At 47.0% G+C, this 14,285-nt stretch overlaps 1 protein-coding gene and 1 long non-coding RNA gene across 2 annotated transcripts; both read right to left on the bottom strand.

Annotated features, from left to right (window-relative positions):
• Positions 1–538: 538 nt before the first annotated feature.
• Positions 539–13,820, bottom strand: LOC146185875 (testicular acid phosphatase homolog). The gene is made up of 2 exons (XM_084607939.1): positions 13,515–13,820; positions 539–1,465 (listed from the first exon to the last, which is right to left on the bottom strand). Exons 1-2 carry the CDS (start codon positions 13,818–13,820, stop codon positions 539–541), a joined length of 1,233 nt encoding a protein of 410 aa, XP_084464065.1.
• LOC146185876 (uncharacterized) lies at positions 5,313–12,773 on the bottom strand. The gene is made up of 3 exons (XR_014708049.1): positions 12,618–12,773; positions 11,168–11,293; positions 5,313–6,044 (listed from the first exon to the last, which is right to left on the bottom strand). It is a non-coding gene; the product is annotated as an uncharacterized LOC146185876 (long non-coding RNA).
• Positions 13,821–14,285: the final 465 nt, after the last annotated feature.

The following is a 14,285-nucleotide window of genomic DNA, read 5'->3' as shown; positions in this document are numbered from 1 at the left end:
AGTGCCATAAGACTGCGACGCGAAGTAATTACTATTGGTCACCACTGGGGAAATATTGAGGGGGACGCGGCGCGTGACCCAACCACGGTACTGAGTATAAATTTATTACCGATCAGTGCATCGTTTATAAAAATGATGTTGTACATGATGAATGTGTAAAACGTGCAATCGTGTACAAAATGAAAAGCGACACTTACATAAAACAGTCTTATTCAAATATGTACGCCTATAGAGCTAAAATCGCAGCATTATTTTGATCTAAAAAAAAACGTAAAAACCTTGTCCATAGCAGCACTAAAGTGTGATGCAAATATTAGTGAAGATTGCACTTCATTGTACGCCTCGTAAATTTGCGTTTGTGAGAAAAGAATGACAGCGTGGTATTGGCTATTTGCGGAAGCAACGTAGATGTCTCTCATATATTCCAAAAGTTACAGGTGTTAACCGATATTCTGGGAATTTAGGAGTTGCGATCGAGGCCATTGCCAGAAAATACGACGGCACCACAAATAGCTGAGCTTAATTTTCGAACCTTCGTCTAAATTAGAGGCTGGTCCTCGCTCCATCCGCACTGAGCCCGGGACACGGGCTTGAATTTGCGTTTCAGAACCTCGTCGAATTGTTGCAATGGGCAAGGATCGTCGCAACCCTCGACTGGAACAGGCAACACATTTTCGCCTGCCTTGAAAAGGACCTTAGCATAGCGTTTCCCTGCCCTGGATGCATCGGCAGACACTTCTATGATGACAGCGGCCCCGTAAGGTGGTCTAATGGTCAACGTGTTGTTCAGGCCGAGGAGAGCACCGGCGACATTCATGTCGTGGTAAGACAGCAAGGTTATCTTGGGTCCTTCATCGGTGTCGTCCTTGCCCTGGGTGAGTGACAAGCCCTTGGCCTTTCCCATTCTCACACTGGCCACCACGTCCCTGAGCAGCGGACCTACCATGTTGTCCATCTGGTGAAGGGCGATCTGGACAACCAGCTGTTCGTTTAACCACTCGAGCTGACGCAGGTGGTTGGTTGCCCACTCTGGCAGTGGCATGTTGTACTCGCGGTACACGAACAAGGCGTCCACAACGCGCGCAATAGCGGTGAACCTCTCGACACTTGGCTTCTCTGTCACGTGGGCCATCTTGGCCACGTAATCGAGCATATCGCCTGCAGTGCCGAACCTCTGCAGTGGAGGCAGTGGCGAGGACTGTGGCCCCTTCTTTGAGGAAGACGGTTGTGAAACCAATGATGGTGGTGCCTTCACTGCAGAGAGCGCTCCGATGGTGTCTTCAAAGCGACGCATACACAACGTGGCGTACTTGTCTGTGCCGTCGGGGACGCTGGTGATTGGTACCGGCTGCCAGTCCTGGTCAGGCTTCCAGCGCCGGTACTCGCCCTGAGCCGTGTACAGGCCGTACAGCAGGAGAGCGACGCTGTCGAAGCAGCGAGGAACAGGACTGCTCCGGGCGCTCACCTGCATGTGTAACAGATAAAATCAATTTGTGAATGGAGGGGGGGGGGAAGGGGGGGGGGGGGTCACGCGTGGACTGTGTGCGTAAAGTGTGGTGGTTCCAAATTTTAAACGCTATAAATATTTCTAACACCACGGAATAGCAATGAAGCCCAGATGACAACCTACGGAACGGAACCAAGGACATCAAGTCTACAGATGCTAATGCATGTCTTTACTTCAGGAAGATCGCAGTCGAGATCAAATAACTGAGAGAGTGGTGCACGTTTCCTGGAAAAAACGATACAAACCAGCAATTCCGTTTAGGAATAAGACAACGGGACTCGGGTGAGACAACGAAGGCAGTGCGACGCGTGCCAGTATATATACACGTCCTCGGCGGGATATCAAGCGCGCGCAAGCACTGCAACAGAACACGGGTCCGCTTCAGTACATTCACGCCTAGCGATTCACACGTTTTAGTACACTGTACATGAAAGCTAAAAGAATAGGCATGAAGACATCACACGAATCACATCTTCGGCCAACCGGACGCAATCAACTGACGATGTTGAACACTATCGTGCGATTGGCACAATTTGCACGGAAAACCGCAGGTACAAATGGAGTGCTTAGAAAAAAAAATTTTAGAGGCTCAACTACCCTTGAACCGATTCAAGAGCGTTAGCCACCGACCGGTGCCACATTTCGCTGTTGCCGCTTCGATCTTGGCTGGATTCCGCGCTTGTTAAGCTTCGATCGTCTGGCTTCTCGATGTCCCATGGTGTCGGCAGCCTGGTCTGACACGGCTGTAGTCTGTCTTTAGCGAGAGTGGCTTCCTCTACGCCGTCTCCATTTGTCACGCCGCCTGGTGGATTTGCTCGACACTACGCTCGCGGTCTCGGCCGCACTCGCCCATATGGCGTATGATGGCCCATTTATTTAGGTACAGCATAGATGAAACTTTATGAAGACAAAGATTTTCACCTTAGTAAGGCATATGTTGGTGCTAGTTGGTGAAGGTTCATGGTGAAAAAACAGCGCACACTGAGATACAGACTTACTATTTGTTCGTATTCTTCATTAAACTTGAGCAGCGAGACAGCGTCTGTGGTGTTTCCTTCTTGTTCTCTGTCTGTGTCTGAGTGTGCGCTGTTTTTTTACCATGACTGATATGTTCACTGCACATGGCGAGAGTGTGTTGCAGTTGGAACTTCATGAAAACGACAATGCTTGCTGTTTTACACGAGGCGTGATTGACTGCGGCGATACCACAGCTCTTTCTTGCCTGGGCCAGGGAGGCTGATCTGTTCGTTCTGGCGCGGGTTCGAAGCAGTGCGGAAAAGTTTTTACAGTTTCCTTAAAGGCCCACTGTCCACCCTCCGGTCGAAAATATTTTCTTCCCCGGTGACTGTGAGGCTTCGCCCCTAGAACGCAAGGCCGCAAAATGTTTTTGAAAAGAGTAACTAATAACGCAGTTACAGCCACCGCAAACACCCGATTCTGTCATGCCTCTCTCCTTCCGTTTCCTCGCAAAGGCTTTTCACTCTCCTGCCCGAGGTCGTCTAACCTCCGCAATACAAATTCCCCTTCCTCCTCCGCGTTTGGCGGGAGGTGGGGCGTGGCTCTCCGCGAGCTCGAAAAAAAAAAAACGGTCGAGGGAGAGCGCGCGCCGCTGGATTCAGTCTGGTCGTGGCGAGGGAAAAGCACGCTGCGAGCGGTAGACACCCATCCTTCTCCCGTCAGTCAGCGAGACGGACCAATGGACATCGTTCGCGGTACGTACGTCATTGCTGTGGCCCGTTGGGCCAGCGCAGGAAACGGGGAAGCTGGCTTCTCAGAGGAGAGCATGAGATAGCTTTGAATTGTATTTTCGATGCTTTGCGGCGCGCGTGTCACTGTAGCATTTTGCACAGACTATCTCCGGTACCTGATCGAAACAGGCTCCTTTGCTTAAAAGGGCCTTCCCTGGACAGTGGCCCTTTAACCGAGGTCACGTGGTACGCACTGTTGCTAGGCCATGAATTTGCACCTTTTCCATGGCGACCGCCATTGTTTGCAAATTGAGGAATAACGTGATCTTAGCGCGTTATTAGAAGAGCTAACGGCATAAAGCGTCGCTAAACGATTCAAGTGCAAGGTGACGTTACAGAACTCATGTACTTCTATGGACTATCCCACTGGAGAGCCCGAGTCTTTGAAACTTATCCAGATGGTGAGTAGCGACGCCAACTTCCCCGAACTGCAAGACCCTTTTTGAAAGACAGCTTATGCACGACGACACAAGCACCGTGAAATGAAAGCGTCAGACTCGTTGAACTCGCATCGTAGATCCGCACGAAGCACGGCCAGGTTCGAGTAACCTGTAGCGCCATTTTTTCAGCGCATCTCAAGTGCTCTGTGATCGGCTCGGACAGATCCTATTGTGTGAGCGAAACGATGAGCTCTCTCCCTATAGAAGCGCACTTAAACTCGCGCATAGAATTAAAACGAGTATAAGCAGACTCAGCAATCGTTTATTGAGATATATTCTTGTCTCCACATGTCTTTTACTCGTATAAACCGACCTCTAAAACCAGCAAGAAAAACTGCCATGCATTTATGAATCTATATGCTAATATGCAAATCTATATGCGAAACGCTGAGGGCTGCTGACATAACTCACGTTTGGTGATGTACTGCCAAACTTTTCCTCTGGTTTTCCTTTTCACGGAGCTGCCGTAAGAGCCCATACACCAAACCTTTTTGTAACATGATTTGTGAAAAGCTTTAAGCCTCCAATTGTCGGTTCGCTGCAGTCATAACAGCGGGAAAACAAAGAGGCGAACCTGAACGAATTTGAGCGGAACTTCAATTTTATCCTCTAAAAACTGTGTGTTTCGCCTCTGCCTAAGGAGGGCATGCGTCAATAGAGCGTCAGTAATAGACTAGCTGCGCCAGTTATGTGCATGCACAGGCCTTGCATCGCATCACACGACCACGCTGAAAAGGGCGTGTCACAGCAGGCACGTTTGCTGAAGCGATTGCTACAGCCTCAAATACCTTAAATACTGTCTGAAAATACATAGATTGAAACAAGAATCATCGCGGCAGCCACGTCCGCCTCAGTGATTGCTGCCTTGAAAAAGCCTCCCCCCCCCCCCCCCCGCCTCCCCATCGCACACTGATGAAAGCGAGGAATTGCAAATACACATCTCTGTGTACTGAGCAATAATCTTTTACAGTTATTTGACGTCAAAGGCAACTATGAAAAGCTTCATATACAAACCAAAAGTGTAGGTTTGAATAAAACAGGAGGTTCGAAATTAGATTCTACAGTCTCTTTACAACTGCAACAAGTACATCACCAAAACCTATGAGCTTTTGATTTCACCTCCCAGTGAATACTCCAAACTGCTCAAACGCACTACAAATATCATAGAAGCTTATCAGACTAAGTTCGTCCGCGGCAAAGCACGTTGAAGAGAGCGAAGAATTGTATACACTGTCCTGCATAAAAAGCTGTACTTTTTTTAAAGCTGTCTGACATTAGATTCAACTCTGAACATCTTCAGACACACTTGAATTTCGACAATTCGGACTCGTATAGCGGAATGCAGATGTGTTTGAATTGAAGGAAGCTCGATTTGGCTGCCCTAAGAACGCACGTGAAGTGGATGAAACCAAAGCGTCCCATTTGGATAACCCAGAGCTCTAATAAGGAGAGGAAGTTAAAGAGATTCTACTGTACTCTACAACCGCCCAGACGGCCATAGACGTCCGACGGTCGACCGACGGACGTCCGTTTTCGGACCTTCGGACATCCGACGGAAGTCCGGTTACGTTCGATATAGGTACAGCGGACGTCCGTCGGACTATCGTTCGTGGATCCGGATCGCGTCCCACGGACGTCCGACGGGCAGCCGGAGGCGGACATTCGGACGTTTCCCGGAACATGCTTGCAGGGCCCGCTATTGGTGTAAAAACTTGCCAATAACATTCGTGTAAAGCTCAGCAAGCATGTGCTATGGAAATTTCAGTCACATACTAGTGCTCAATGCCTTTGTCGTGAGAGTAAAGCAGACAATAGAATATGCAACAGGTTCAAGTTTCCTGTTGTCTGCTTTACTTTCACACACAAAGCACCGAACAGTAGTGTGCAATTAAAACTTCCATCAAAGAGGCACATATGCTAGCTGAGCTTTACACAAATGCACCATTCCTGAAAACATGCTAAGAACATAGGCATACCAGCATGCGAGGTTGTAAAAAAGGCATTTTTTTGCTTTATTGCAAAAACTGCATGCATAAATAGTCTACACTAAAAAAATATCTATGTTAAGGAATGGCATGGTAAAATGCAGGCCAACTGGAGTATTAAGAATCTACTTGAATAATTTTTTTTAATTATCCTTGGCCGTGACAGCTCTTCCCTTGGGGAGGTGGCGGAGGAAAGGGTGTTTATTGAAACCTAACATTCGGAATTAGCGAGGAGATGATCGAGTTCTCTGTGGGCGGCCTCCGCAGGCCGGGATTCCAGGAGCAGTTACTATCCTGTGCATTTGCTCGATCAGCTGTTGCTGGTCTTTCAGGCCTTAGATGGAAAGAGCAGGTTGGGCTCCTCCTGCAATAGAAGGGAAAATGAAATTCAAGTTATCTGTGCTGAACTTTGATTACACATCTCCAAGGGCAACTGCCAGTTTCTCTCAATTGCTTTTTCCAGATGGCACTGTACGCATGCATCTCCATTGAGAACTGTCACATACTATATAGAAAGGTCATATAACTGCAGCAAAACCCATGCAGAATAACAAAAGATACAAACGTAATTTGACCAGAACCTGGCATTCAGTATTTTAACGTTTTTATGTCGTCTCTTTGAACATGCCACTCAGACCAAACATGGCATGTTATGCTTGCTGCTATGCACCCTCAGCAATGCCCAAGACATGGAGTGCACATGCAGAGAAACTAATGGCGATTTCCACTGGTCGCTACGGAGCACGTTTTCTTGCTCCGGGACGACGATTTCGATTTCCACTGGTCGACCAAGATAGGTTTCGCGTATTCCGCTGGTCGTTTGGGGCAACTCGGGACGCTCCAGCTCGATCCGCCGACCGAAGTCGGATCTCGCCGGAAGTCCTAGTTGCTGACGCAGTCACTTCCGGATGCTGCTGGATTCTTTTGGCTGTTTTTGACCGTTTCAGCGACATTGGCAGAGGACGCTGGATGTCATCGTTTTTTGCGCGAATATGTCGAAGTGCGTCTATCGAAAGACGTCTGCAGCGTTAAAAAAAATGAGAAAGCAAGTTGTTGAGGGCCGCACTCCTGCCTATTTATCAACCGCAAACATTTTGGCGCTGGGATGCGGCTACAACTTTCGAAACCGGCTCAGCTTTACTTCCGCCGCGCGCTCTACACGTTCCGCTGGTCGACCAAGGCTGATTCGCTCTGTAGCGCTTTAGGTCGGCTCGGGCGCCCAGCTCCGATCGACCAGTGGAAATCGCCATAAGCATAAAGGATGCTGTATATGAACATAAAGCACAGCCAGAGCATTGCAGTATTACACAGGTACGCATTGGCGGCAGAAACCTGCATTTTGAGCGGTTTACCAGGCAGATTTCTAAAGTAATTGTTCCTGCTCTGAAAAGAAGTGATCAATAATAACATCATTTAAAATTGTTACCTTTCTGTTCTGTAAACTGCACATTTCGTTGGTTCCCATGTATCCCCTACCGAAGACATTCCCTGGGCGTGTCAGGGGTATATCGACATAAACATCTAGGCTACAAGCGTCTAGAAAGCGTCTCCTTAGAGCAGCTGCGACGAAGTAACTTATCTGATAACATGCAAGCTGCTGCAGCAGAATAAAGATAGACATTTGACATGTGGCTAAAGCCCAATGTGTAAGCATAGCCCGCCGCAGTGATTGCGCAGTGTTCATGCTTCTACAAGAGTTAAAAGTAATTTGTTTACCCACAGCGCTATATGTGACATTACAATAGCAAGGCTTATAGTTACACAAAACACAAAAAGCTGACAACCACAAGCTCCTGATGTATTACCGGCAGCATGCAGCATGGATGTTAGTTACTGAAATATGGTTGCATAATTCTGGCAACCAGCTGTGCATGTATGTCATGGATTTCTCAACTACGCACAACAAATTACAAAAAAATAATAGTCTTTATAAACGCAGCCAGCTGTTCACAAGAAACACTGTAGCTTTTTTATGGGGAAGGTAGTGGGCGCCAAAGAAACTGCCCCTGTAAAGGCGCCTAATTTGCCCCTATGTAATATCGGGGACAAAAGTGTGTGGACTACACAAACTGCAGTCAAAGCACATAACTTTCACATCGACCAGGAAACTCGGACCATACTGTCGATGTGAAAGTTGAACGTTAGTTCTTTCATGTGTGCAAGAGAAATAAGGTCACAATTCGTTTACATCGAGATTCTAGTCCAAAATATCCAGACATACTGTCCAGAGACTTTCGCCCCCGCCGTATAAGCCACCACTTGGGTAAGAGATTAGTAAAAGAAGTGTATAAAAGACATTAGTGCTGTTGGACAGCCATAGCCATAAAAATGGTATTGACATTAGAGTACTGCCTTAAGGCGGGGCCTAGGGCATTACAAAAGCAAGAGTTAGTGTCCGCTGGTCCTCATTTGAACGAACAAAAAGAGGGGAGGGGGAAGAAATCTACCTCAACTATATGTTTTGAGTGACACCAAGCCGCAGTTAGCATTAAAGATATCACACAGTTTTGTGGAAGATTTGGGAGCGCTTTGCTGCTTTCTTACAGGATTGGACAAAAGAGCTCACCATCTTCAGAAAGGCATGTTATATAGAAATGAAACTAGTGAATTTACTGCATCTGGCCACAACAACTTGCACACAGAGAGGAAGATGAACTGAAAACTTTATACATGAATGTATGTATTTACAACAGGTGAAACAATGACCATGATCTATGCCGAAGAGGAAAGAGACCAAAATCTAGCTCAGAATGAGTTCTCCAGGCCGCGGGGCCGTTTCATTAACTTCGGGACTCCGCCCACATTTCTCATCCCCAATGACAACGAACTCACGCATGACTGGCTAACAAACATTTTGGCATGTCTTTCCACTTTCATAAGGTTCTTCACCCTCTCCCTAATACAAGCAATGCAAAAGGGACAACAAATTCGTTTCACAACAAACGGAATTTAGAGAATGGACCTCGAAATGATTGGCTCATTAGGTCACATGCCGAACTCTCTCCCCTAAGAAATAAAAAAAGAAAAAAAAATTAGAACCCATCAAAACGGTGTCCCACGTATGCAACCATTGCCCAAAGCTTGCACCCTTGGTGGCTCCTTTTACAGGGCAATTACTGCAATTATTGGCATTCGAGTCAGCACCATTGCGGACCACATCAGAAGAGCCAACCCACATCCTCCCGCTCCGCATCATACCGTCACTGTTACACACTTGCCCTTTTTCAACACCGCCATCTCCCACCATTGTTGACATCCAGGGTTGGAATCCTCAACGAGACCCCACTCAGCGCGCCTGCACTGAATAATTGTCACTTTTATGGGCTCCCCAACAAAGAAGAGGGCCTTACACCCTTCAACCTGACAGTGTTTTTTCTTAGAACGATAAGCAGTTCTTCCAAAAGAGGTGCTCGTTTCAAAGCTGTGCTGCCTCCGGGTGATGGGTCCAGTCAGCGTACTAAGGGCCCCTTAGTACGCTTAGTACTAAGGGCCCCTTAGTTGTATACTGTTCGTAAAGCTCCTTAAATAAAAATGAGCCCCCTACATGACACAGCAATGAGAACAAACTGCCTGTCCCCGCGTCTTCGAGTGCGACAGCAAAGTCCTTGGAAGAGGGGACTTCTTTCCCTCTCCGGCTACGTTTCCGTTAAGCACTGTAGCTGCTGTAGCTGCCTCTCTGTGCGCGTCTCTCCGCCTCCTGTCCGAGGGCAAGTGGGAGACGGCCGCAGCTGGGCATTGAACAGGTGACCCAAAAAGAGCAGACTAATAATGGTGCTTAGCATACCCACCGATCCCTTACAGAAATCATTAAAGAAATGAAAGCAACACATCAGATAACGCTACAATGTTTCTAAGTGCAAAGTCGACAACTCCAAGTCATATAAATATATGTACATCTCCGCACATTAACTAGACAGAAACAGTGCAGAGTAAACTAATAATTCAGTGTCTAGCAACACTATTAAAAGGGGATAAAGGCCACGGGGGGCTACGATTATTAGTACCGTTTTGCCTTTAAACTACAATAACATACTTGTTGCAAGCTTAAAATCAAAGATTCACACCTGTCCCACCCACAGCAATGGAACACACAGCTGACTCAAGTCTGCAGAGAAAGAGCAAGCTAGACTATTACAGACGCACCCTTGGTTATTTTTCTGGCATTTCTGAGGGTGAAGAATCTGACTTGTCAGTAGCATGTATATGAATAAGAATCCTATGACAGTAAATGCATCAGATTTTCTGGAGTGGCTTTTCTTTGCTGACCACATATGAGGTGAGCTATAATTTATCCAACTTGGCCTAGGTTTATTCTATGAATAACAAAGCTATAGCAGGTACACAGTCGTCCACTCAGGCTGAACATGCGAGTGCGCGGCATGCACTTTTTGAGATGCCACTGCATCCATCGCAGCTGCACACCGTAGCGAAGAGGCAGACAGCGTGAAGTACCAGCCTATAGTCCCTCTACCACCACTGGGGTCCCAGACTAGGGACCCCTTGTTTTTGTCAGGACAGGCCCCCTCAGGGTCAGCTAGTGAGTAACCTCCTGTATTTGTATCTGATGGAAATGTTTTCCACCACCACCCACAATACGCAGCTGCGCATCATAGCAGATGTGAAGCAACAGCTCCTGGTCCTTCTATGCATAAGCCACTTTGCCTTGATGCATGCTTGCGCACCATAGTAAAGAGGCAGACGACATGACACAGCAGCTCATGGTACCTTTACACATGAGCCCCCCATTGTACTTCGATACGCACCATAGCAAATATACAGATTACGCCACACAGCAGCTCCTGGTCCCTCTATGCATAAGCCATTTTGCCTCAATACGCACCTGCGTACCTGAGCGGAGAGGCAGAAGTGAAGCTGCAGCTCCTGGGCCCTCCATGCACAAGCCACTTAGCATCAATGCATGGCTGTGCACTGTAAAGAGGCGAAGGACGTTAAGCAGCAGCTCCTGGTCCCTCTACACATCAGCCATTTTGCCTCGATGCGCATCTGCACACCGTAACAAACAGCCAGATGTGACAAAGAAGCTCCTGGTTTCTCTACACATAATCCCCTTTGCCTCAATGCACGTCTGCACACCGAAGCAAAGAGGCAGATGACGTGAAGCTGGAGCGGCTGGTCCCTCTACGCACAAGCCACTTAGCCGTGATGCATGGCTGTGACGGATGCATTGCTATTTTGCAAACTGCATGCCACACATTCCCATTCAAGCTAAGAGTGGACGACTGTGTAAACGTAAAATACTGGTTATTTACTTCAATGGACAATGACAAAAAGTAACATGGTGAACAATGTAAAAAGAATTTGCTGCATAAAGTTTGTTGAAACCAGTTCTACATCCTACATGTAAACAAGCTAAAACCTTAATGTCGAAGGGATGTCCTGTGTGTTTAAAATCATCACGCTCAAACAACCTCAACACTGACAATCATGATTCAATATTAATGATATAGATAATGATACAATACTCACTTTTAGCCATACCAAAGAAATGAGAATGCAAAGGGATGTTGCTGTTTTTCCCCCGTGGATGACAGTTTTCCATGTTCAAAGTGCTGCTTCCTGTTGGCCTACGAAATCGGCTACAGCAATTGGCATCTGAAAAATTTTTGGAAGCCTCATGCTAGTCTTCAACGAGAAAAGCATTGCCATACAGAAGCAGAACACAAATACTTTTACAACACACTAAAGCACCAACTGCGGTGCTGTTTTTAGGATGACTAGGTAGAGGTTTTGCTGTAGCAAGCCAAATGTTAGCCTTCAATAAGGAAAGCATTCCCATACAGAAACAGAACACAAGAACTTTTACAACACATTAAAAGCATCAATTGCACAAATGCTTGTAAGATGACCAGGTACAGGTTTCTGCTATAGCCCACATCATGTGACCAGCGGTTATCAGAAGCCTTGTATGTGACCATGATGCCCTAGATTCAATTTATGGCTATCACTGTATTAACAAGCATGGGTTTAAAGCTACTTTAATATGATAATCTAAGAACAAGGTAAGAGCTTTCAGTGTGAGACATAAGCTCAGTATCATGCACTATAAGGTGCTGCATGGCTCTAGTGTAGCTTTGGCATTATGCAGTGAAGTTCTGAGGAGCCTTTAAATATCTGTAAGGACAAAGCAACAACAATTTTGTTTTTATCTCACTTTTGCTCAGCTCGTTTTTTTTTTTTTTTTTTTTTTTTTTTTTGAGCCCGCGGCTTGCATGGCTTCCCAGTATGCCTGTTTTGCATAAAAGCAGGCGTTGCAGGCACCAGAGCTCACAGCCCAACTGTATCGCGGCGGCAGTATGTCAAATTCGTGCCAGAACAGCGCAGAACAACGGGTCAAGAAAAAGACAAGTGCTGACTTTTTTTTTTCTCTCATCTCCTTGTCCGGTTGTTCTGCGCGGTTCGGTCCGACATGCATAACCAACATGCGCAAGGTGCTGTCCTGGTTTGTCAAAGCTGAAGGAGAGTACTAAACCTTTAGTTATTTAGTAGCTACAGCCGTTCCTTCTAGAAACTGTAGTTGCCGTAAAGCTCGAGAGAGAAAGATCAGCGGCTGTCCATTAAAAAACTCGCGACGTTTTCACAAGTGCAGGCATGTCGCACGATAGGCTCGAGGAGTGCAAAAGTTTTCTCGTATAGTCTTTACAACTCAGCACGTTGCGCATGGTTAACAAATTAACTCATTTAATGCTCGGGCAGGCACTCCTTTATCAGAGACAGAGAAGTTGCGCGGCTTACTGGCGCAGCGTCCAGTAATGCCGAGAAAGATGGCCCTCAGAATTGAGGCTGCACTTTAGTTAGTCGGCGCGGAGCTATCCTGTCAGTCTCGCCTAAAACACTCCACCGTTCGGCTGCTGTCCTTACCCAGAAGCTCACCACTATCGGTGCATCGAAAGAAACAAAAGTTCGGTGAAATACTTACTTTGGAATCGGCGGGTGAACAAAGTGTGCCAGCCGCACCAAGCCACAGCAAAAACAATGCTAGCAGTGCATTACAGCCGTAGGTATTTGTAACTGCGCAGAAAATGCAGAACACGGAAACGTGAAGCCATCTTCCATGACTAAACTTCAACTTGTCAGGTGGATTGGATTGGCTCATTTCAGATTTTTTTGAGGATAGGTTCGGTTTCGTTCTTTTTGAGCTTGCTGCTTGCTGCATCTATTTAGCCACTGATTAAAATTTCACCGAAGCATCATGATAGAAAAATGTTTAATGGTCATTTAACTTTTTATCAAAATTTTTGATGGAAGAATTCAACGATGAAACATGCGGAAAATAAAAAAAACTGTTTAATGGAAACGCTTTCTATCGCATCGATTCGCTCTGGCATCATATAATGCAGACTTGACGGCATTACTGATTTATACGCAGTTCAGACGAGCACAACGACTACAAACTATATCATAGCTGTGTAAAAGCAAATCCAGTGGCGGACGTATGGCGGCTGTCCGCTGGGCGAACGGATTCGACCATCCGCTTTCGTACGTACGCCGGAATTCCGGCGGACGTCCGAAATCGGCCGCCGAGTTGCGGCCGAGTTCGGTTGTCCGTCGGACGTCAGTGGCCGTCTGGGCGCAAGTGCATCGCCAAAAAACCACGAGGGTTTAATTCCACTTCTTGAATACCGCGCATTGCTGAAGCGCACTTGATAAGTTGACGCTGTCTGTACAGCGCCCAGCTTCTGTTTTTGTTACCACCACCATGCCTGTGGCCGTTATTTGAACGTGGACTTTCGTTATTATTATAAGAACGTTATTAGAATGTGGACCTCCGTGTTTACTTTGCCCCCGCCAAACTTTGACCTCCAAATCAGCTCACCTCTCGCACATCCCAGCTGAGGAAGTGCCCGTAACGGGCGCGCAGCCACTTTCCGAGAATCCACATGGTCTGGCGGCCCTTTGTGGTCAGCCTGCCGCGTCCCATGGGCCACACGTGGCCTTGGTTCGGGTCTCCGGGAAAACTCGTGAGCGGAGCGCGGTCGCCGTGGCGGAACAGCACCGCCACGTGGACTAGACGTAACTGTTCTTTGACGCTTGAGGACGCGGCTCGAGCCGCGTCCTGTCTGCTCCTGCTGTCTGCTCCTTGCAGTACAGCAAGAACCAGGAGCCAGATACGCAGGCTCATGCCTGGCGCAATTGCAGAACGGTCGAGGGTCTAGTTGAATCTATTGCTGGCTTATTCAAAAGGTTCTCACTCTCTGCGAGGTTTGCCTTTCATTCCTTTGCGACTGATCTTGAATATTCTGTCATGCTGCCTTACAGACCAAATAAAAGTTGTCGTTGAGCCTTTGGAATATAGCGCTTACCGAACTAATATTAATTTTGTGCAGCTTCTTCTTCGTTTGTTCCGAATGCACTTTATTTTTCTCTTCAAGCTCAGTAGCATAAGATACAGCGAAAATATAAAGCAAGGTGCGCACCGTATACAGATCTCAAACGCCATGGATTGGACAATTTTCTCAGAAAATTTAGGGGTTTGGAATCTCACGTCTGAGAAGTAAGCCAGCTTTAAAAGGCTAACACGTGCGTAATGCAACAAGAAATACGTCGTTCAAAAAATGCAGCCACCGCCAATAGCCGTTGAAATGCA

This window comes from Amblyomma maculatum, chromosome 6 (assembly GCF_055883805.1).
Source record: "Amblyomma maculatum isolate TAMU_Amacu chromosome 6, ASM5588380v1, whole genome shotgun sequence".
NCBI lineage: Eukaryota > Metazoa > Arthropoda > Arachnida > Ixodida > Ixodidae > Amblyomma > Amblyomma maculatum.
The sequence above is the reverse complement of the archived record's forward strand: the minus strand, read 5'-3'. Positions and strand labels throughout refer to the sequence as shown.